Below are 22,673 nucleotides of genomic sequence, written 5' to 3' on the forward strand. Positions count from 1 at the left end.
ATCCCCCCCTATATCCGGCGAGCTAGCTTGCGCATCGCCAGCATGCCACGGCCCCGTCTACCAGACACTCGGACCCTTCCTATACCGAATCCCATCCATTTCCTGCAATTTCCGATTCCGTATTTATCCTACCCAACGAATCCCATCCTCAGGTCCCACTCCAGTTGCCCGTTACACAATTTAACTATTGTTAACCCAGTTAAATTCATATTTGGGTCACTTTTTGAGAATTGAAATGCAGCACTAGTTTTGATGTTCAAATTTAAAGATATGACGTTATAAATAAATGATTAATCAAGTCGGTAATTGAATTCAACGTCGAACTCTTTTGAGTATGATCCAAACTAGCTTTCCTTATTTTTTTGTACCTTGCTTACAACGCTTCTATCGAAAGAACACCTAGGTATAGGTAAATTAATAAACCTTATTATGTTTTTTGCATGGAGTAAAAGTTTATATTCACTGCTAGACATACAGTACCAGCCGTACTTCGAAAGATAAAGATTTTTTGTTCCAAAAATTAGTTCTTCAAACGTGTCCATATTTATTTCTCGACCAGCAGCAAGTGTTGTCAAAAGTAATGCAAATTCAAAGATGATATTCTTATCTATACGGGTTATTTCGGAACTCAACTTTGGATTCGAAAAAGAACGTCGACTTATTGACATCATTTGTTGTGCCATACCCAGGTTTGGTCCACCAGAGGTCCCATTTTTTGCCTGAAGTTCTCTAGAATATTTCTACGATTTCATCGGAATTATTTTTCCGACTAGTAAAAACTCTTCGATTCGTAGGTATGATTACTTTCAATCTTTTTAACCTCAAAGTAGCATTTTTGGGACAAACCAATTATTTTTTGCTGAAAAGAATTCAAATAAAATATAAAAAAAAAAACAATTCAAATTTATAACATTAATTTTATATACATTTACAGGGCTATTCTGGAGTTGTGATGCTCACAAGTCACAATTTTTTGTGAGGTTATTTTTGTGAGGTTTCTTATGAGGTTGTCATAATTCGGTATTCTGCGAAAAACCTCATAAGAAACCTCACAACAAATTCACCACAGGAAGTGGTGAGTTTCTTATTATGACAGCCAGCTGATTTGTCAAAAAAAATCATATAAAAAAAAATCAAAATCCACTAATTTTGGATGCATCGAATAAAAATAAAAACATGGTAAAAAGATATATTTTCTAGTAAAATCACATTTAATAATCAAATAAAATTTTATAGGGTAATAATAAGGCTGTATTTGCAATGGTCTAAGGATCGATATAACTTCAACTGGTATTGCTTCATATCACAATAATGAATTTTTACTAAACTTGATAAGACGATAAACAATAATATTAATCAAGGTCGCAACATAATTTCTAATATTCGTACCAAACCTTATTCGTCTTTGTCGACCGAGCTCGTTCTGGAAGCATTCCCACCAATGTATACCTCATGAATTCTATTGTCAATTGAATAGAATATATTATTAACTTCTATTGTTTTTTTTATAATTTTAGATGCGGCTGTAAATCCCCACCTATTGACAGAGAGACAGACACAGAACAACAAGTTTTTTCAAGTTGTGGAAAAGAAGAGGCTAAAAACGGTCATAAAGCTGGCGCTATTATGAACAGTCACTTAATTTGCAATCCACTGCCGGTCAGACATCAGTTGTTGGTCATCATCGTGGATTCTCACAACCATTGGTTGTAGAGAATTCGGCCGGTGATCCATGGTTTTTACAATCGACTGACCATCAAATGCCCCCAACAGCACCTATCAGACATAATAAACGTCCAGCACCACAGTACTGGAGGCAGCTATATTGCGGGTGGAATAAGTGTCAATGTGCTTTGTTGCAGCAACAGGAGCTAAGCCAATCCCAACCACATATTGTACCACCGTCAATTCCTCCCCATCAACCCAATGTGGTAAGAAAAAAAAAGCAAAACAAAACTTTTCTCATTTATTTTTGATTCAGTCAAATGTTGATATTTGTAAATTTTCTTTTTTTTTCAGAATCAACACATTCATGTTTCCTCACACGCTTTTAATATTCATAATCTTCTTACCGCCAATCATTTGCCCAAGTCGCCAAATCAAGGTTCTGTTGGAGTGGCTGCAGGTTCGGCTTTAGTCGGACAACAGCAGCATATTCTGGGACCACTTACACATGCAATATCCACATCGGCCTGTCAGACACAGCAGCTGTTAACTAACTCGTCCAACAACAATCTGATGTCTACATCACTGAATGCTGCTCAGAGCCACATGAGTCCTGCGGCTGCCGTTGCTGCAACGGTTGTCAATTCAGGTGCTGGCCATACAGTCAAACTTCATTTTGGTTCTAATAGCAATTTGTTGCAGAAGTACTGATGATGCATCCAACTCTGCGCCAACAATAACAACAGCTAGAACAACATTTTCCAACGCAACAATCATCAATGTCGTTATCAATATCCCAGTGTCCACCAGTGATGCATGTCGCCATAGGCGGTGGCGTCAGTGGTATTGGTGCTGGCTGTAGAATTGTTGGGAGCGGCGGGAACAGTGGCGGTGTCACGTCAACGTCATTTCACAATTTTGATACAAACGGTACTGCGTGGAACAGTACGTCATCTCTTTCGCCCACCATAACGAAAATTCATCATCTTCTGTCAATCATCAGACGATACAACAGCAACAACAACAGTTACTGCCACTAAAGCAACAGATGCAACCGGGACTGCAACAGCAACAGCAATTGATGCATAACCAGCATCAGGAACGGAAATGCGAAGTGAAATTGAATGCAATGCCGTAAGTGTTTTGAATAAATTATTATATTATCCAAGATCAATAGGTTTTTAGAGATGATTTTCTTTTTAAATATAAAATGAGTATATTATGAACATCTTGTGTTTGTGATCAAACGATTAAGATTCAACAAAAAAGTAATTGTATATCATGCATTTTAAATTTGTATACTTGAAAATTTGTCGTTCTTGTAAGTTTTCTATGTAATGAGGAACATGCATTGTGCATAACATTGCCATTTGGCATTAAAATTTATATAACAATTAAACTATTTGAATCTTCCCAATTATTACGCTCCATTAAAATGATTTTATTTCGATTACACTGGTCGGCAAAAAAAAAACAAAAAAAGCCGGAAGCAAGACCTTTGTTAGGTGATTTTAATGGACTTTAGTGTACAGAATTCAAAACTGTTTACAGATTTATTCTATCACGTCTAGTTTTTGAGCTACACTCATCACTATTTTTGGTATAAACTCCCAAAAACTAATTTTCAATTAAGTTCTTTTTGATGGTTATTCAATATGTTGCTTTTTTAAGTCCAAAGCAAATTGGAATTTGGTAAAAAAAAAACCATTAATAACTTTGAAAACAAAAACAAGCAAGATTTTGAAATATTTATCATAAATATATTTTTTCAATATCTTTGAGGAAAAAAAATTAATAAGGAGGTTTAAAATGGCGTTTTATAGTACGCAGCTGGGGCGAAACGAAATTTTCCATACAAAATTTCGTTAACGAAATCTTGAACGAAATTAAATTTGTTTTGTTTTTGCCTTAAAACTTATTTTCTGATGTTTTTTCTTGAATTTTTTTAATTTGTATTTTTATTATTTTTACTTAACTACCCGATAGTATTTTTTTCGTTAACATGTTCGCTGTTGACTTTGGAGACTTTAAAATTTTTCGTTCCGCTTCATGCTGCGTACGAGGCTTTAAAGATGAAGACAAAAGCAGAATTTCTTGTGTTTAAGCGTAAATATCTTTCAATTAATTCACAAACAAGTTGGAAAAATCGCATTGTAATGGGGTCATGAAAAAAATATCTTTCAATTAATTCACAAACAAGTTGGAAAAATCGCATTGTAATGGGGTCATGAAAAAAATTCGTCCGTTATCTTTTATATTTGGTTTGTTTGATTCCACTTTATTCTTCAAAGTCATCCGTAATCTTTTATATTTGGATTGTTAGATTCCATTTTATTCTTCTTTCGGTCATTATTTTGCGTTCAGTAAAATTTGCAGTCCAATTTGAAGTTAACCGAAAATAAATTGATCAAAATCTAATTGTTTTGGTTATTATTTGAATATGTACATGATCAGTGAATAAGTTTTGACACTCCTAAAAAATATCATTAACTGATAACATATTGGATATTTTATTGTGCAATGCATAATGTAGTCTACACTTTTTGCCAACTTTTCTTATTTTGAGAATACTTGTAAAAAAATATGCCTGTACCTGCAGTTAATTTTTTTACACATACCCAATTTTCATTTGGCTTTCATTTCGTATTCGATTAAATAACTTTTTTTTAAAAAGCCCTAATGAGCTAGAAGCTCATTTTACTCGACAGATTAAAGTTTGGGATGATCGAATTCAAAAGTGCGACTCTATCCAGAAGACACTAACTGCATAAACGTACCCAATGTACTGCCAATGCTGGGCATACAGAATCCACACAATGTGATTTCGATTTCATCCGACGGAAAGCTGTGCACTTGGAGTTTGGATGTGTTATCGAAACTGCCAGATACACTGGAACTGGAGCAACGGAAATCAAGACAATTGGTGCCACTTGCAAATAAGAGATCATCAATTTTCAACAAATTTCGACCATTTCTTTCTTACATCATCCATTGATTGGAGTCTTGAGGTAAAAAAAACTTTATCGTTTTTTAAACGGGCAATATGTATCACATTTTTTATTTACTTACAGACAACCACAATAATGATTCGGTTATGATCCATGTAATAAGGTCTTTGGATTTTTAATACGCAGTTACAATAGGAACCACTACAAACAAAAACAACTATAACCCATAATGACTTAAATTAATTTACTTATTGTTTTTTTTTTTTGTCAAAGCATTAGCATATCGCTGGCTGAGAATTATAAGGTTGTATGTTTTATGGAAACCCCTGCAAACATACAACCCTATAATTCTCAGCCAGCGATATGTATGTATTATGTATTTTTTGTTAAGTACATTATGTACAGCTGTGTTCAAAATAATAGTAGTGCCTGCAACAAAATAACATTTTTTATATTTACGGTGCTTCTGCGGTTAAAAATCTAATTTCTTTGATGTCAAAGTTTGTAACGGTCAATTACTAATAAATGTATCGTAGTTTTAAAATGAAAAAGAAGGTGCTAAATAATTTTTCATTGACCTTTGGTTGTTCTTTCTAATTTGGCCTGTTCAAAATAATAGTAGTTAAAGTTATTTTTGAAGAATTAAAAAGCGGTTTATAACTTAGAATATTTATTTTTGCTTTAAAAGTAAGTACTCATATAATTTGAACAATTTTTCAACAAAAAACGATTTGTTTCGGTTTTAATCTATTTAAAGTTCAAAGAGCAAAACACTGCAGTTTGGATAACGGAAACTTATACGAAAGCTGCTTGAAGAAGGGAAAACCTACTTGGAAATTCAAGGTTATATTAGGATGGATCCCCTACAATAGTAGCCAATGCAATAAACTCAACAAAAGACCCGAAACGCGCGGTAGAAAAAGAAAAAAGACCGTCGTAGATGACAGGCGTATTGTCCAGATGAGCAAAGTTGAGCCTTCTGCATCGCCGTTTCAAATCCAGAAGGCCTTAAGCCTGGATTGCAGTGCAGTGAACATTCGGAGGCGACTGTTAGAGACTAATTTGTACGCTTGAAGTCCACGAAAAGTTCCGCGGAACATATTAAAAAGCGTATCCAGTTTGTAAAAGACCACATAAACTGGCCAACGAAGTAATGGCGTAACATATTGTTTACTGATGAGAGCAAATTTGTCCTCTTTGGTGGTACTGGATCTCCACAATACGTCCGACGTCCACCCAATACGGAATATGTTCCAATGTATACGACGAAAACAGTTAAACATGGAGGGTCAAAAATTTTAGTATTTTAACATATTTCTTTGTTAACAGCGGAACTTTTCGTTGACTTCAAGCGTACAAATTAGTCTCTAACAGTCGCCTCCGAATGTTCACTGCACTGCAATCCAGGCTTAAGGCCTTCTGGATTTGAAACGGCGATGCAGAAGGCTCAACTTTGCTCATCTGGACAATACGCCTGTCATCTACGACGGTCTTTTTTCTTTTTCTACCGCGCGTTTGGGGTCTTTTGTTGAGTTTATTGCATTGGCTACCATTGTAGGGGACCATCCTAATATAACCTTGAATTTCCAAGTAGGTTTTCCCTTCTTCAAGCAGCTTTCGTATAAGTTTCCGTTATCCGAACTGTAGTGTTTTGGTCTTCGAACTTTAAATAGATTAAACCCGAAACAAATCGTTTTTTGTTGAAAAATTGTTCAAATTATATGAGTACTTAATTTTTAAGCAAAAATAAATATTCTAAGTTATAAACCGCTTTTAAATTCTTCAAAAATAACTTTAACTACTATTATTTTGAACAGGCCAAATTAGAAAGAACAACCAAAGGTCAATGAAAAATTATTTAGCACCTTCTTTTTCATTTTAAAACTACGATACATTTATTAGTAATTGACCGTTACAAACTTTGACATCAAAGAAATTAGATTTTTAACCGCAGAAGCACCGTAAATATAAAAAATGTTATTTTGTTGCAGGCACTACTATTATTTTGAACACAACTGTAGGTATTTAAAAATAAAAAACATATTCAATGAAATTATTTTAATGTGTTCCTTTGTTTTCGTCATCTTTTCCGATTCCTTTGACTGCCAGCAATTTTAAGACCAATTCATGCCCCGGATGCATTAGACTTATGAGAACATGGACTTACTATATTATATAATACGTCCATGTCCATAAGAATTTCATCGTGGTCCGGATTTGTTGTGGACCGTTGCCTGCTTAACTTCGGGCACCAACCTTATCTGGGCTGAATAGATTTTGTGGTTCTTGTAGATGGTCATGGCGGATTCCATGACATAATTGATTTTTAATCCACATTCGAGGTTGTCGTTTACTGTGCCAAATTCTTCGCTTCCTTTTTTTGGCTCTCAGCGGAATCAAAAATTTATGAATGGGCGAGAACATCGTCTTGGATAATTTAGGTATTGTTGTAGATGATGTAAAGCATTTCGATTGCGATGCTGGCCATCGAAACCACTGACCATGCGACGTCTTAATGAACTTCAATTCGTAGCCTTTTATATCTGGAAATGAGAAGAATTAAACTAGGACTAGGAGATTGTTTTATGATGGATAAATTACCGCACAACAACAATTTGGATTTTTTCTTGAAAGTTTCCAAGTCCATTGTCATGAGGATCTTGTTTCTTGTTTCAATTTATGTTCGTCGAGAATAACTCAAATCAATTTTTGCAGAGTTTTGATTTGAGGGGGTGAGTCTTGAGTTTTTCGATTGGAAAAGTACACCTCTCTCTTCCGCAAAATGCTTATTATCTGATTGTCGGTCAGTAAGTTGTGTTTCTTGATCTACAAGCTTTTGAACTGTTGACTTAAGCTACTCATTTCTCTTTCCTATGTAATAAATAGTACGATTTAAATATAGTATTTTTGTTTTGTTAGAAAGCTTTCTAAACTGTTGCAATTGTTATTTTTGTGCTTTGGCTTGGCGCTCGTCAAGACTCTCGTTGCTCCTATTTCAGAGGCTACTTCAACAGGAAGGAAGAAGAGCTTTGAATGTTCCAGTGCCAGCGCGCTGTTGAAGCTCCTGTTTTGTTTTGATAATGGTAGTAAAGAAAACTACAGTTCGTTGATTACCCGATACCCATGAGATGGGACACGATCTGTGTCTGCTTATCAACAATAGGTATATATATAGGTATATACCATTAACATTATAACATTATAATGTTGTGTATGTATCGTGTAGAAGTGCTCCGTAATCTGTGTGGAAGAATTGCTCAGTTGGAGGATAGAAAAAAGAACAAGTTATTTTTTTATCTTTGATTGATGTGTATTAGTATGAGGCAGCTCCACAGCCCAGCTATCTACTAAATGGCCAGTAAAAAAGCCACAGGATTAGAAAGTCTACTTTCTGAATTGCACCTTTGGTTTTTTTTTGTAACAATTTATGTTTTGATCTCTATTACAAAATCAAATTTTCGTTAGATTTGTTTTATTTTTTTTTCTTGAATAGGCATATAGACAAAAAACAATTGATAAATCGACTGGGATGATTTGGTGGGAATGCACGTAAAAAAATTTAAAGATCTGCAAATTGCGAGAATTCCTTAGGGGTTATGTTTTTCACTAAAGACACAGGCCAACTTGGGAAGACCTGCAGCGGATAACCGGATTCGTTAAGACAATTTCGAATGTTTATCTAATGTAATATTCTGTAGCACTGCCTTAAGTAAATTCTCCTGCGCTGTAATATAATTAGATGTTTAAACAATTTAAAGTTCTGCATTAAGATGCATCAAAACAAGCTCTATTTCCAATTTTTGTTGAATCACAACTCAAAAAAACTTATTTTTTGTCTCAAAATATTTAATGCAACTTGAAAAATATCAAAACTCTAGTAATTTGTGAGTTGTGACCTGCTCTGAAGGAGATCACAATTTTAACAATTTTTGTGAGGCTCACAAGTTGTGAGGGAACGACAGAATACGAAAAACCTCACAAAATCAAACTCACCACACCTTATGAGGTTCTTGTGACTGTGATTTGTGAGGTTTTCGTCAGAATACGAAAAAGTCACAAAATTGTGATCAACTCGAGTTGTGAGGTTATTGTGACTTGTGAGGCATCAGTGAGGTTTTCCAGAATAGGGGTGTTATTTTAAACAACATAATACATGTAGACATCGGCTTTAGTTTTATTTTTTTTTAAATTTTTCAATCTACGATTTTTCTTTCTTGCACTCAAATAGCTGATAGTTGCTATTTTGTGCGAAAAGTGCTTGAAATGTCTCAGCTACCAAACTCGGCTGACTCTCTACCAAACTAATCCATTCATCTGTTTTAGCGACTTCTTTTGCATGATTATTAATAAAGTCTATCGTATTCTTTTTTAATTGCTCAGCACTATGTAAATCAGCCAAAGCTAAAGTTGTAGCAGCAGTTTCAATTGACAATCCCGAAAATATCGCTTCTTCACAAATAACTTTCAAATGATACAATGCATATTTATCAGCAGCGATAAGAAGCCTATCGGCCATTTTCTTTGCATTCGGTGCTCTGCCCGTGTAAATAAAATGAAGCAACTCTTGCATAACCTCATAATCAACATCGGTTATGACAACTCGATTAGATTGTTGCTCTTCCATATCGTGTTCGAACATTGCATAAAAAACCTCACTACGTGCAGACAAGATGTTTTTGTGAGATGGAAACTCTAAATCCCCGATTACTAGCGTCACATCGCTAAAATCTTCAGTATCCCAAAGGACACCCAAATCATTGGCAAGTTCACATTGAGGAATTGTAAATTTTGTAATATTCTTCTGTCCCATGGTATTGACACGGTCAGATAGAACTTGGACTTCACAGTGAACTGTGAGTTTATTGTCTGGCAGAACGTCGTTAGGTTTGTGTAGTAGATAACCTCGACTGACTAGCTTTTTGTAACCCCATCCCTGACAGGCCATAAAATATTTTATTTCCGAGGTTTCCCCGCCCTTTTGACTTTTTCCTTTCGAATTTAAAATTGAAATATTATATTTGGCCAAGACTTCACCTTTAATAAAAGGCTCTATATGCAAGTAAATTGATATAAAGTCTTTGGAATCTTCGCATTCGCCTTTGGGATAGATTTTTAGGAACCATTTTGATTTGTGATGGGACCCAGCAGAAAATGTCGACGATCGTAATGATTCGCCAGTTTTGTTGGGTAGAAAATCAAAATTATCAATTGTCCAGGTAAAATTGAATTTTATGATATTCGATTTGGTATGGCACCAGTTTTCAACAAGTATATTGGCCATTTTTAAAAATTAAAACTTTAACAGGACAATACTTTTTGGTGCATTAAATTTCGGAACAAAGTTTAAAGACAAAATAATATTTGGTATATAAAATGGCAAGTGAGTAGTTTTTAATAGATCAACTAAAAAGTTTATTCTGATGCAAATTTTCCTTTAAAATTAATTTTTTATTAATTTATTGAATTTCTTTCTCTATTTGAAAGAACGAACGACTACGACCACACGACAAAACCAAGAGGTTTTTTTTATGTGTTTGTAATGGAAATGGAATGTGAAAGACCAAAGTTTACCGAAAATGTTTAGAATTTTTACCGCTATGTGTTCCAGTTTCCAGATATAGGAACGGTATTTTTTGTTTGTTTGGAACAAGGTGTGTTCAAACTGCTGCAACAAGTTCTGCATTCAAGTTCTACAAATTCTTACGGCCATCCATATTATTCACTAGTTGAAAAATAAATCTGGATGTAAAGAAATGTCAAATGTCAAAAATAAATCCAAATCCATAATATTCACTACTTAAATCCAATTTTGTACGGCCATATTATTCACTAGTTAAAAAAATACATCTGCATGTAAAATTGTCAAATGTCAAAAATAAATCCAAATCCAAAATAGTTATCTCGATTTAAACTATGAAAATAGTTAAAAAAAATAGTTAAAAATGACTATTTTTTCTTTCTGTGTGATAGGGAATATTATGGATTTGGATTTATTTTTGACATTTCAATTTCTTTGCATCCAGATGTATTTTTTAAACTAGTGAACAATATGGCCGTTAGATTTAAGTGATTGAATTTAAATTAACTTTAATCCAAACTTAATCCAGAGTGAATAGTATGGCCGTAAGTGTACTCTACTCTGCTCAAACAGAGCTACTGAATTACAATTTCTTATGGATAGGGAAGTTCGAACATTTGTCCTTGTCTTCTCTTTCTTTTTACAGTTAGCATTTTGACGTTTTAAACTCGGCGAAAACCAAAACAAACCAGTAAAACAAACCAACAAAACAAAAAAAGCAAAAAGTACAGCAAGAAATATATTTTAAATACCGCAATTTTTTCGATTTTTAGACACTAAATTTATGTCGAATTCCTTTCAATTTTTAGAATCGCCTAAAAAAAATGGAATTTTTGGTGTTAAAAGGAACATGAAAACAAATCGAATTCTTTTTGCGATTGTGTGTGTGTCATTTGACAACAATTTTTACACGAATGTCAAGCTGAAATCAAAACAATTTCTGTAAAATAAAACCAAAGGTTCCTTTGATCAATAATTTTGTTTATTTGCTTCGGTAATATAAATTTAATTTAATCCAAATCAATAGGAAATTGCAGATATTATTAAGATCTGAGTGAAGATGAAGTAAAAGGTTAATTATTTGGCCGTATGCTGTGGTTTTACAGAGAAAAAAATTTCCTGAAGATAATCACGAGAAGAAAAGTCACAGTAATTTGACTTTTTCACAAGAACTATGCCAAGAAAAATTATATTTTGATCGCACATTAGGGGTATTCACGATCTGGTGCAACAGGCCTAGTAAAAATGTAAAATTTTATTTTTTTACAATAGATCGTGAACGCCCCTTTTCTTATCTATAGTAAATATTGATGCATGAATGAAATCCATGATGTTTTTTTTTTAACAGGGTTGTTCCTCCACTGTTGCTTCTTCTTTTTTTCCATTTTTTATAATTTAATTCTTTGTTTTGTTCGGGTTAATTAATTTTCACAAATTATTTTACATCAAATGAAAATAAATTACGGGACATGAGTACCGACAAGCCGACAACCATAATGAACAGAATAAAAAAGACAAACTGTTTATTATGGGCGACGCGACGACGGTGAGCTCCCATCTGTCAAAAATAATTTTACTCTATTGTATTTTTATTTTGCAATAGGTATAGGGTATAGCAAAAGTGCAAGACTGTTGTAAAATTTTAATCCGTATATTTTGTTGTTGTAGTGTTGTAAGATTTTACACTTTCGCACTTTTGCAATGATACAAGACCAGTTGCATCGGATCGTGAATACCCCTATTGTTTTTTTTTTTATTTATTTCATATTTTTCCGCAATAAAAATACGATATTCCATTATAATTTACTCTTTATTTGAAGTTGGTATTCTCAAATAAACAAACAACACGAAGGAATCTTTCAGCTTGACGTTTGAGAAATGTCAAATGTTCCAAGTGTGTGTGCAAATCCGTGTAAATCTCTCAAAAAAGAGGGATTAAAAAAAAAATTCGAATTTTGCTTCGTTTGAGGCGAATTTTTTTTCTATGGAACATGTTTTTCAGAAAAAATTCGCTTCAAGATCGCCGAAGATTCGATTTTTGCATTGAAAGGAATTCGACATTAGTTATAGTAGAACTTTGTTACCAAAAAACACTTGAAATCGATTTGTATGAGTTTTTTTTTTTTTTAAAGAATTCTTTAAAATTGCGCGCGTCCTTGAAAAATTTGGTTTGTTTTGGTCTTCACCCGAGGTGCGTTCTTTTTCTAACAATAGTCAACGATCGTTGTTATGTCAAAAATTATTGTTGAAGTGTCATTGTTAGAAATCGTTGGTTTTTTTACAAATCATTTAGGAACGATTTATTGTCAGAGATTGTTAGACTGTCAAACCACCAGCTAAATTTCTTTTGAGAATACTTTTATTTCCATTATTATAACGAAAAAAAATTGTTTTTCGTTCAAAATAAATTATCTTTCATAAAAAAATTACAAAACTCTCTTTTTATTTTCATTTTTTCCGCTTATTTCAAAAGAAAAAAATTTTTGTGTTTGTTTTGTGAACAAAACATTCACTTTGACACATCAACAATCTCATGAGTGTTCAACTCATATCATGGAGGTGAGTTGGAAATAGTTACGATTTGTAACTATTTGACACTTGAAAACGAGTTTAGGAACGATGTTCATCTGTCAAATAGTTACAAATCGTAACTATTTTGTAGTTTAGGAACGACAAAAGTTAACGATAGTTAACAATAGTTAACTATTGTTAGAAAAAGAACGCACCTCCGGCTTAGGAGATATTTTTTTTATTTTCTTTTGTTCGTTTGGTACTGACAGATGAGCGAAATTCCGAATTTGAACGTCCCTAAAATGTGAACATTCTTGAATTAAAACAATAACAAAATTCGGAACATTCGGAACAATTCAAACATTCATAAAAAAAGATCAAAAATGCATTAATTTTTAACAAATCGATTTTGTTTACAGAGATAACTAATTTAAGCTTCACTTTCATATACATATAAACTAAAAATTGAATCTCAAAACAATGACACAAATTCAACAAACTACCCCACAATCTTTGTCTATAAAGAACATTGAAAATTTTTGTTACACTTCATCCAAACTCATAAAATTCAACTTTAAATGGACAATAGATAATTTTTCCTACCTCCAGCATAAAAACCATGGTGAGAAGATTCAATCCTCATTGTTTGGTGAGGCTTCCAATTCCAATTCGGGATCAAAATGGTCCATGCAATTATTTCCGAATGGCATAAGAGAAGATTGCAAAGAATTTGTATCGTTGTATTTGACGCCCAAATCATTACCAAATAATAAGAAGGAAATTTTGGGCAAATTTACTGTTTCTATTATAAGTTCCAAAGATATAAAACAAAAAACTTTCGCCTGCAATATTCACAAGTTTTTGGTCTCTCAAGATTGGGGTTTCTCAAAATTCATTAGTCGAGAATATATTTTCGACAAAATTAACGACGTTCTGCCAGAGGACAAGTTAACAATTTTCTGTGAAGTTGAACTTCTTTCAGATCCTGTTAATAGAGGTTTTCATTATAAGAAAACCGAGAAATATAGGAAATATAAATTCATAAGATTTTCAAATAATTTTAGTAAATTTTTGAATAGCGACAGATTCAGTGACGTCACACTTGTCGTTGGTGAACATGAATTTCGAGCTCATAAGAACATTCTGTCTGCCCGAAGCGAAGTTTTTTCTGCGATGTTCGAACACGACATGGAAGAGCAACAATCTAATCGAGTTGTCATAACCGATGTTGATCATGAAGTTCTTCAAGAGATGCTTCAGTTCATTTATACAGGTGAATCGCCGAATTTAGCAAAAATGGCAAATCATCTTTTTGCTGCTGCTGATAAATATGCTTTGGAATCGTTGAAAGCCTTATCCGAAGAAGCATTGTTTTATGCATTGTCAATTGAGACAGTAGCTGAGACTTTAGCTTTAGCTGTTATGCACAGTGCAGAAAAGCTAAAAGAGAAAACTATCGAATTTTTCAAAAATCATTCCAAGGACATTGTTAAAACTAATGAATGGAAAAATTTGGCAAAAACTAATCCAATTGTATTAGCTGAAGCGTTTGAAGCATTACTTACACAAAATGACAATGATCAAATAATGCACGATGAAAAAATAGAAATTACAAAATAATAAACATCGGTTAACAAACACGTTTTTTTTAATCTAGATTTAATTACATTGAAGAAAAAAATGAATTTTGTTAAACTTGCCAGAATACCTTCCCTTAAATTTTTGTTTTAATTACTGTTATTTATTTTTGTTTTGAATTTTTTATTAATTTAATTTTACAATTAATCAAATAATTTTATTTAATTGCGTTTTGAAAATACATTGAATTTATTAACATTAATCTTGATTTTTATTTTGAAACACATTTTTCAAGAGAATTATTTTTATTTGTAATTTTCTGTGAAATAGAAAGATTTTCTCCCAACGATTCGTCTAATTTTTGGATAAAATTATACTGCCGTATAAACAGACAATTTTCACTTGGTAGAAAATTCACAATTGGCAGCTCACTGGTTGCTATTGGAAAACTTTTGACAGATGGGCGAATATGGGAAGATCTTGCAATCGTGTAACTTCATAAGCACTTAATGTTTATTGTATTAAATGCCTGGGCCCTATTTCATAAAACTACAAGACTAATAATTATTTGTGAATTTGCTTGTAGCTTGTAAATTATCAGCAAATTTCTGTTTCATAAAGAATTCGAATAGACTAATAACTACAAGTATCGTGGACTTGTAACTACAAGCAAATTTACAAATGAGGCGAATGTTTCTGTTTCATAAAAGTATTTGCGCAAAAATTTATTAGTGATAGACTTGTAACTACAAGCGAATTTCTTACAAGAGTAGAAAGACTAATAAAGAAAAATATGGACTCTAATTTTGGGTCATTTGCTCTTTGAATGTGCTTTATGGATAAGGTTATATAAGTTAAATTATCAAGCATTATAATCAAGAATCCTCACCAATTTTTGTGTGTTAGTGATAGAAAAAAAATGTACTAGTTTGGTTAACATTTAATGGAGGACATTAGGTAGTTTAGTTACATAAGGTGAAATTACAATGCAGTCTTTTTAATTTAAATGATGTCAAAAATTACCACTCAAAATAGGAGCTTTCCAGTGTAGCTATTAGCGTTTTAAAGGATATATAAGTGAAACAACTTGAACTTAACTTTTTAACACAGTTGGAAGGATTTTTCTTGGCGCCAGTCATTTTTAGTCTATATATGTATTTTAACAAAATAAGACAACAATAAAGTGAAATCTCAATTAATTAAAAATAATGCGTTGTTATTGCACTTGAATTTCCATATAACCTAACTAAAGAGGCTACAAGACTTGGACACCTGAAATATACAATTTAAAGATCTTTCAAAAAAATACCAATACCTAATTTTATAAATGCAATGAATTAACGAGTAATTTGCACTAAATTTCGATAACTTCAATAGTTTTTGAGTTACGTTGCAGGGGCGGAAAAAAATGCGTTCCAGAGGGATTTTCACCCCTTAACGGGGAAAATTAATAAAGACTAAATTTGGTTATTTATCCTTAAAGATTAATTAACATATAGATAAATATTTAGTTCATTTATGAGTTTAAGTTTTTTTGATGAAAGTTGCAATAGATGATGTGTTTTGCCAAGTAATATTTAGTGGATCAATGTTCAAAGGAATTTCACAACATATTGCCATTCAAAAATGGAACAAAACAACACTGTTTCATCTTTAAATCTCAATTTCATATGATCAAAAGATACAAACATCTTTTTTCTCAAAAAAGCATAGACTTTTCTATAGCCTATTATTTAAACTAAATGTTAAGACCATAATCTTCCAAAACCAATCTTTAAAAATCAAGCTTTTAGCTTTTAAAGCCAATAATGTTTATTTATTTCACAAATATTCATCATAATATTTCGTCTCTCGCTGCTGCTACAGAAAGTTCGAACATTTGTTTATTATTTGTTTATTTTTGTTACCCCTAGTTACACTTGTAGTTTTTTAGAAGCAAAATAGTTTGAATTCGCCAGACTACAAATAAATGGAAATTTTTATGAAACAGAAAACTACAACTCCATACTTTATTTGTGCTTGTAACTACAAGTCTACAAGTACAACACTTATAGTTTTATGAAATAGGGCCCTGGTGTGTTCAATAACAAAACATCGATGCTTTAAGTATCAATATTTTTATGTAAATATCGAAGCATCGATGTTTTTTCTACGATGTTACATTATTTGCTAATCGTAAATGTCGTGTTTGTTAATTGTTAAATTTCGAATTTTCGTTAAAAAAAACACGAGTTTTGCGCCTGCCTGTGTGAAGATAGTGTTTCTACGTGGAGCTGATCGCTCACAGTTTTAATTTTACGTCATAAAATAGCCATGGAGTAATTACGTGTTCAAGTTTTTAAATCGCTCCTGAATAATTTTGAAATCGTGACTTACGGCCATATCTGGATTTAGTTTGGATTAAAATTAATTTTAAATCCAATCCATTAAAAGTGAATTTCAAAGATCCAAGGATTTAATTTTTTGTTTATATTATTCATAATAAATATGATTTAAAATCATGAAAATATAAAACCAGCATAAAAGTGTTCATATATGCGTTTCGCCCCGATGTAATGGTTGGGCTCATCAGAAGATGACCATTACACCTTGTCTTGACGCATATTTTCCCGAATAAATCGAGATTCCATATAATCCCAGCTACATAGAGCAACTGCGAATTATATAGTTGCTACAAGTCTTCAAAGAAGATAAATTGTAGCTATTTTTATTGCCTTGCTATGGTACTGTAGAAATATTTGACTGTTAACAGTCGAATTGTTTTTATATTATTTACTCAAAAAAGATTATGTGACTATTCAATCAATTTTGTACAATTTGCATTTATCAAAACAACTCTGAACACTGTGAAAATTCGAGTGTATACATATCTAGATATGTACCACGTAAAAATTCTGGCAGTGATCTTTTTCAGCCATGGCCGTAGGCGGAGGTTCAAAAATGGTAATTTTTCAGATTGTTGCGTTTTTAATATAACCACTTCAAATCAAATAAAAACAATAGATAGTTGCCCCCTGATTTTGAAAAAAAATGGGTGCCATCACACGTGTCACATTCAGCTTTCCCCTGGTCAGACGCATCCAAAGTGTAGTAAAAAATCAATTTTTGGCGTTTTGGTATAACCGAATAAATGATACACCAAAAAATCATAACAAATCCACTGATTTAAGAAAAAGTGGGTACCAGAAGTTTTGTTTTCAACTTTCCTTCCTCCAGACCGCTTTAAAGCATTTTGAAGTACATTCTTCTAATAAAAAAAAACAATAACTTATTTTCTGTTAGGTATAACCGTATGTGTGGTATTTCCTTGCTCACAAGAAAAAAAGGGTTATGTCTACAAATTACAATTTCTAAAAATTAATTTGAAACGAAATAATTTCTAGTTATAAAATTGAAATAGTAATACACCCGAAATAAGCAAAAACTCGATTTTAACAAAAAAAAAAAGTATTATTAAAACATCTCAATTTTAAACTAAGAAAATGCTATCATTTCAAAATTGACTAAGCTATAGGTAACTGTAACTGCTACTAAGCTAATTCTTAATTTCGAAGTGAGGTGTTTGTGTTTGAATTACTACTGATTTTTTTTTAAATCGAAAAAACCAGAAATATAATCAGCACTATCGTGAGCTTCACGTGGAATGATTTCCCCCCGAAATTTTTAAAGCTATCATGAGTTTGGCCCGAAGGGATTTACATTTTACGCGAAACTAGTTTCTTGTTATGCACCAAAATTTAAGTGAGAAAAGAGCTGTCGATTACGTTGCAAATTACGTTAACAACTATTCGCCTGGAACTGGAACTTCACGTGGAATTTACGATAGGGCTGATTAATTTGCGAAATTATCTCATTTAGGATGTATTAACTGCGTTCCTTTGGGAACATTTATCTACTGCTTAGTACTTTTGCTATATTGAACAAATTGTTTAAAGCAGCTTTAAGTACTAAGATAAATATTCCCAAAAGAACGCAGATATTGAAAACATGTTATCAGTAGTAAAGTAAAATACAAATAATAATTTAAATACAAAAATAATTCGTGATAAGGCATATAAACAGACGGAAAGATCAAATATTGAGAATGAGATTGATCTTAAGTCGAGGGAATGATGCAACAAATTTGTTTTAAAAAGAAAGATAAATAAAAAAACTTAATTTTGTTTTTAGTAAGCTTCTGCACATTTATTGAGCAATAATACAATACCAACTTTTAACAATGGTCAATTAATTAACTCCGGTAGCACATTGTAAGCTTCGGATTGCAGATATTGTTGCTTAAATATGTTCATCCTTGCACGGTTCCTTCTGATCGCTGCCCTTTCGTGCAAACAATGCTTCAAAAGCCTCAGCTACCAAATTTGGATGACTCAAAACCATATTTTTCCATTCATTTGTTTCAATAACTTCCTTGGCATGACTATTAATAAACTCAATCGTATTCCTTTTCAATTGTTCTGCCGCATAAAAATCTGCCAAAACTAAAGTTTCAGCTGCCGTCTCAATCGACAGCCCCGAAAACAAAGCTTCTTCACAAAGTACCTTCAACTGTTCCAAAGCATACTTATCAGCTGCAACCAACAAACTAGAAGCCATTTCACTTATATTCGGTGCCCTGCCCGTGTAAATAAAATGCAACAACTCTTGCAAAACCACATGATCAACATCGGTTATTACAACTCGATTAGATTGTTGCTCTTTCATATCATGTTCGAACATTGCAGCGAAAACATCACTTCGAGCAGACAAAATGTTCTTATGAGCTTGAAATTCATATTCACCCACTGCCAGAGTGACGTCACTGAATTTCTCACTATCCAAAAGCTCACAGAAGTCATCGCCAATGCTACACTCGGGAACTTCAAATTTTCTTTGAATCTTTCGTCCACAAGTGTTGACACTGTCCGAGAGGATTTGGACTTCACAAAAGATGGTTAGTCTATTCCCCGGCACCAAGCCGTTGGCTTCATTTAGAAGAAAACCACGACTAATGTATTTGGGATAGCCACGAGCTTCGGAGCCATTTTTAAAATTAATATACTCCATGTTTTCACCAGCTTGATTGGTTTTTTGTCGATGGGCATCTAAAATACTCAATGTAAATCGAGCAAGTAGCCCAGATTTACGCAATTTGTCTGTTACTTCGACATATAAAGCGATATAGTCTTTGCTATCGGCACTATCGCCTTTTGGATAAAGTCGAAGGCACCATTTTGATTCGTGATCACAACCCGCTGAGAATGTGGAGGATCGAAGAGCTTCGCCAGTTTTGTGCTGGAGATAACGAAAATTATCAATTGTCCAAGTGAAATTGAATTTAATGATATTTGATTTGGTGTGACACCAATTTTCAACAATTTCTGGATTTAATTCAGACATTTTTTATTTAGTTGGGATTTATGTTTTTGGTAAGTTCAGTTTAAAGATGCTGTGAGAAGAAAAAAACAAAAGCAAATCTTAAAAAAAAAAAATCAACGAACCGTTATTAGTAGGTACTACCATGGATTTCAAGGTCATTAGACTGAGTTTTCTTCAGAGGAAGTCATTTAGCATAGTTATAAGTTAAAAAGGAGTTTTTTTTTATTTATTTCAACGTCTGTATTTTATTAAATTATTTCTTTGCATTTAATGGATTTTTTAGGTTTTTTTTCTATTCTTTTTACCTAGCAAAATACTATTTCATACAAAGCATAAAAGATAAAATGAAGAGAATGACAGACAATATAAAATGGAACACAAATATTCCAGTGTTTAGAAAAAGGTTTAGAAATTTTACCGCTACATGTTCCATTCCCTTAACGTTCTAGCTGTCATTTTTCTTCCGTGTTCTGGGGGCTCAATTAGGTCAGTTCAGATTATAGACGATGGCCTTTTTTTCGAGAGAGTCAACAGCGTTTTTGTCGTCCATCGTTTGTCGTTGGCCACTTTTTACACAATTAAGGTCATGTGTGAATTGCATTAAAATGTTGGTTAAAATTTGACGTTTTTTTTTTTTTAATTTTGACACTACTTACTAGCGTGGTGAATGAAATGGGTTAAAATTTGACGTTTCTCATGAATTATAAAGAAGTTTGCCTGTTTTTTTTTTTATCAAACAATTGAAAAAAGAGATGAACAATCAAAAAAATGACGGAGGGTAGAAGGAGAAAAATTCAATAAAATGTTAGTTTAAGTAAGAATTAAGCCTTATAGCCTGTTTTCACCATATGCGATAATTTCGCAAATGAGGTCAGTTCAGATTCAGAAATGAGATAATTTGCGAAATTATCTCATTTGGGCTCCATTGAAAACAGGCTATTAATAACATTTATGTATGTACATAAAAAGTGAAAAAGTACAAAAGTGAACATTTTCAAACTGATTTTTCGCAAATTAGATCAGTTCAAATTATTTGGGCTCTTGTGAAAACAGGCTATAAGGTTTTAGTTTAGTTTTTTTTCGTTCATTTAATAAAATAGTGCAATATAACTGTTAAATTTAATAAAAATGTGACAGCAATAGTGAAGTAATCAAATTTGCAACCATTTTTTGTATTCAGAGCGTTTGGATGCTTTTGCACAATTTTTCTTTCTCTGAAAGGATCTCATTCCCACTGTTTTTACATATTACAATAATACATTTTATTCAAAAAGAACCCAAACAGAGCTAATATTATATTTGAAATTTGTATGTATTGTGTTTGAACACCCCTAATGTGAACATTCTTGAATTAAAACAAAACAAAGCTCGGTACAAGAACATTCGGAACAATTCAAATTCAAACAAGTTCATTATTCTTTATTAATAAAAGAGAGTTTATTTATTTACAAATTACAAATAAAAACAAATACCTAGATTTCGTTTTGTAAAACTTACAAAGTTTACGGAGATCAACATCTTAATTTCGTTTTAAGCATCACTTTCATATTTAAACCAAACAAAATTAAATCAAAAAAACAATGAACATTGAAAATTGGTGCCACACTCAATCAAAAATCATAAAATTCAACTTTAAATGGACAATAGATAATTTCAATTTTCTTCAGCATAAAAAAAATGGTGAGATGATTGAATCATCCTTATTTTGTGGGGTTTCCAATCCAGAATCAAAATGGTTCATGCAATTATACCCCAATGGTATAAGAGAAGATTGCAAAGAATTTTTATCATTGTTTTTAGTTCCAAAATCATTACCAAATAATAAAAAGGAAATTTTGGGCAAATTTACTGTTTCAATTTTAAATTCGAAAGCCATAAAACAGAGGACAATATCCTGCGATGTTCACAATTTTGTGCTCTCTGAAGGTTGGGGTTACGAAAAATACGCTAGTCGAGAATACATTTTCCGTAAAAATAACGACGTCCTGTCGCAGGAAAAACTAATGATTTTCTGTGAACTCGAACTTCTTTCTGATCTTGTTATTAGATCTGGCCAAAATACTCAAAAATATAAGATTCATGAATGTAGACTTTCCAATGATTTAAGTTTACTTTTGAATAGAGACAAATTTAGTGACGTCACACTTGTCGTTGGTGAACATGAATTTCTAGCTCATAAGAACATTCTGTCTGCCCGAAGCGAAGTTTTTGCAGCAATGTTCGAACATGACATGGAAGAGCAACAATCTAACCGAGTTGTCATAACCGATGTTGACCATTTGGTTCTTCAAGAAATGCTTAGGTTCATTTATACAGGAGAATCGCCGAATCTAGCAAAAATGGCTAATCATCTTTTTGCTGCTGCTGATAAATATGCTTTGGAACCGTTAAAAGCCTTATCGGAAGAAGCATTGTTTTATGCATTGTCAATTGAGACAGTACCTGAGACTTTAGCTTTAGCTGTTTTGCACAGTGCAGATAGGCTAAAAGAGAAGACCATCGAATTTTTTAAAACTCATTCCAAGGACATTGTTAAAACTAATGAATGGAAAAATTTGGTAAAAACTAATCCAAATGTATTAGCTGAGGCGTTTGGATCTTTATTCACATAATATGACTGTAATCAACACGTATAGTGTTTTTATTTTTAAATTGATTTAAATTTTTTGAAGAAAAAATTAATTTTGTAAAACATCATATTTTTGTTTTTATAACAGAGTTTTAATAACTGTTATTTATTCCTGTTTTTTTACCTTTAATTAAGTTTACATTTAATCAAATATGTAATTTTATGAATAAGGTTTTGAGAATACATTGAGTTTATTTAAGAAAATAAAAAAGGACATATTATTTTTTTTTATAGCTACATTCATGTTGATTTTCATTTGGAACAGGGATCTTTCTTGTTAAAGGGATCACAACAAAAACATTCCTGTCAAAAAAAACCAAGCTCTCCTATGTCGAAATTATACTGGCACAAAAAGTACTGAGATTTGAAAGTGTACCAAGTTCTAAAGTTTGGTTTTCAATTTTTT

General features: G+C 32.4%; 5 protein-coding genes across 5 annotated transcripts; 3 read left to right on the top strand and 2 right to left on the bottom strand.

Moving 5' to 3' along the window:
- The first annotated feature begins 1,615 nt into the window (after positions 1-1,615).
- On the top strand, positions 1,616-5,009 carry LOC129908218 (uncharacterized). The gene is made up of 4 exons (XM_055984580.1): positions 1,616-1,931; positions 2,020-2,799; positions 4,374-4,673; positions 4,737-5,009. Exons 1-2 carry the CDS (start codon positions 1,761-1,763, stop codon positions 2,374-2,376), a joined length of 528 nt encoding a protein of 175 aa, XP_055840555.1. The 5' UTR covers positions 1,616-1,760; the 3' UTR covers positions 2,377-2,799; positions 4,374-4,673; positions 4,737-5,009.
- A 3,793-nt stretch (positions 5,010-8,802) lies between these two features.
- Positions 8,803-10,129, bottom strand: LOC129908210 (protein roadkill-like). The gene has a single exon (XM_055984570.1). It carries the CDS (start codon positions 9,892-9,894, stop codon positions 8,812-8,814), a length of 1,083 nt encoding a protein of 360 aa, XP_055840545.1. The 5' UTR covers positions 9,895-10,129; the 3' UTR covers positions 8,803-8,811.
- Positions 10,130-13,890: 3,761 nt separating this feature from the next.
- LOC129909758 (protein roadkill-like) lies at positions 13,891-14,322 on the top strand. The gene has a single exon (XM_055986830.1). The coding sequence runs from the start codon at positions 13,891-13,893 to the stop codon at positions 14,320-14,322; it is 432 nt and encodes a 143-aa protein (XP_055842805.1).
- A 4,116-nt stretch (positions 14,323-18,438) lies between these two features.
- On the bottom strand, positions 18,439-20,008 carry LOC129908209 (protein roadkill-like). Its single transcript, XM_055984569.1, has 2 exons — positions 19,780-20,008; positions 18,439-19,708 (listed from the first exon to the last, which is right to left on the bottom strand). Exon 2 carries the CDS (start codon positions 19,657-19,659, stop codon positions 18,559-18,561), a length of 1,101 nt encoding a protein of 366 aa, XP_055840544.1. The 5' UTR covers positions 19,660-19,708; positions 19,780-20,008; the 3' UTR covers positions 18,439-18,558.
- Positions 20,009-21,323: 1,315 nt separating this feature from the next.
- LOC129909759 (protein roadkill-like) lies at positions 21,324-22,250 on the top strand. Its single transcript, XM_055986831.1, has 2 exons — positions 21,324-21,396; positions 21,511-22,250. The coding sequence occupies exons 1-2, from the start codon at positions 21,324-21,326 to the stop codon at positions 22,248-22,250; spliced, it is 813 nt and encodes a 270-aa protein (XP_055842806.1).
- Positions 22,251-22,673: the final 423 nt, after the last annotated feature.

The sequence above is a fragment of the Episyrphus balteatus genome, chromosome 2 (genome assembly GCF_945859705.1).
Source record: "Episyrphus balteatus chromosome 2, idEpiBalt1.1, whole genome shotgun sequence".
NCBI classification, from domain to species: Eukaryota; Metazoa; Arthropoda; class Insecta; order Diptera; family Syrphidae; genus Episyrphus; species Episyrphus balteatus.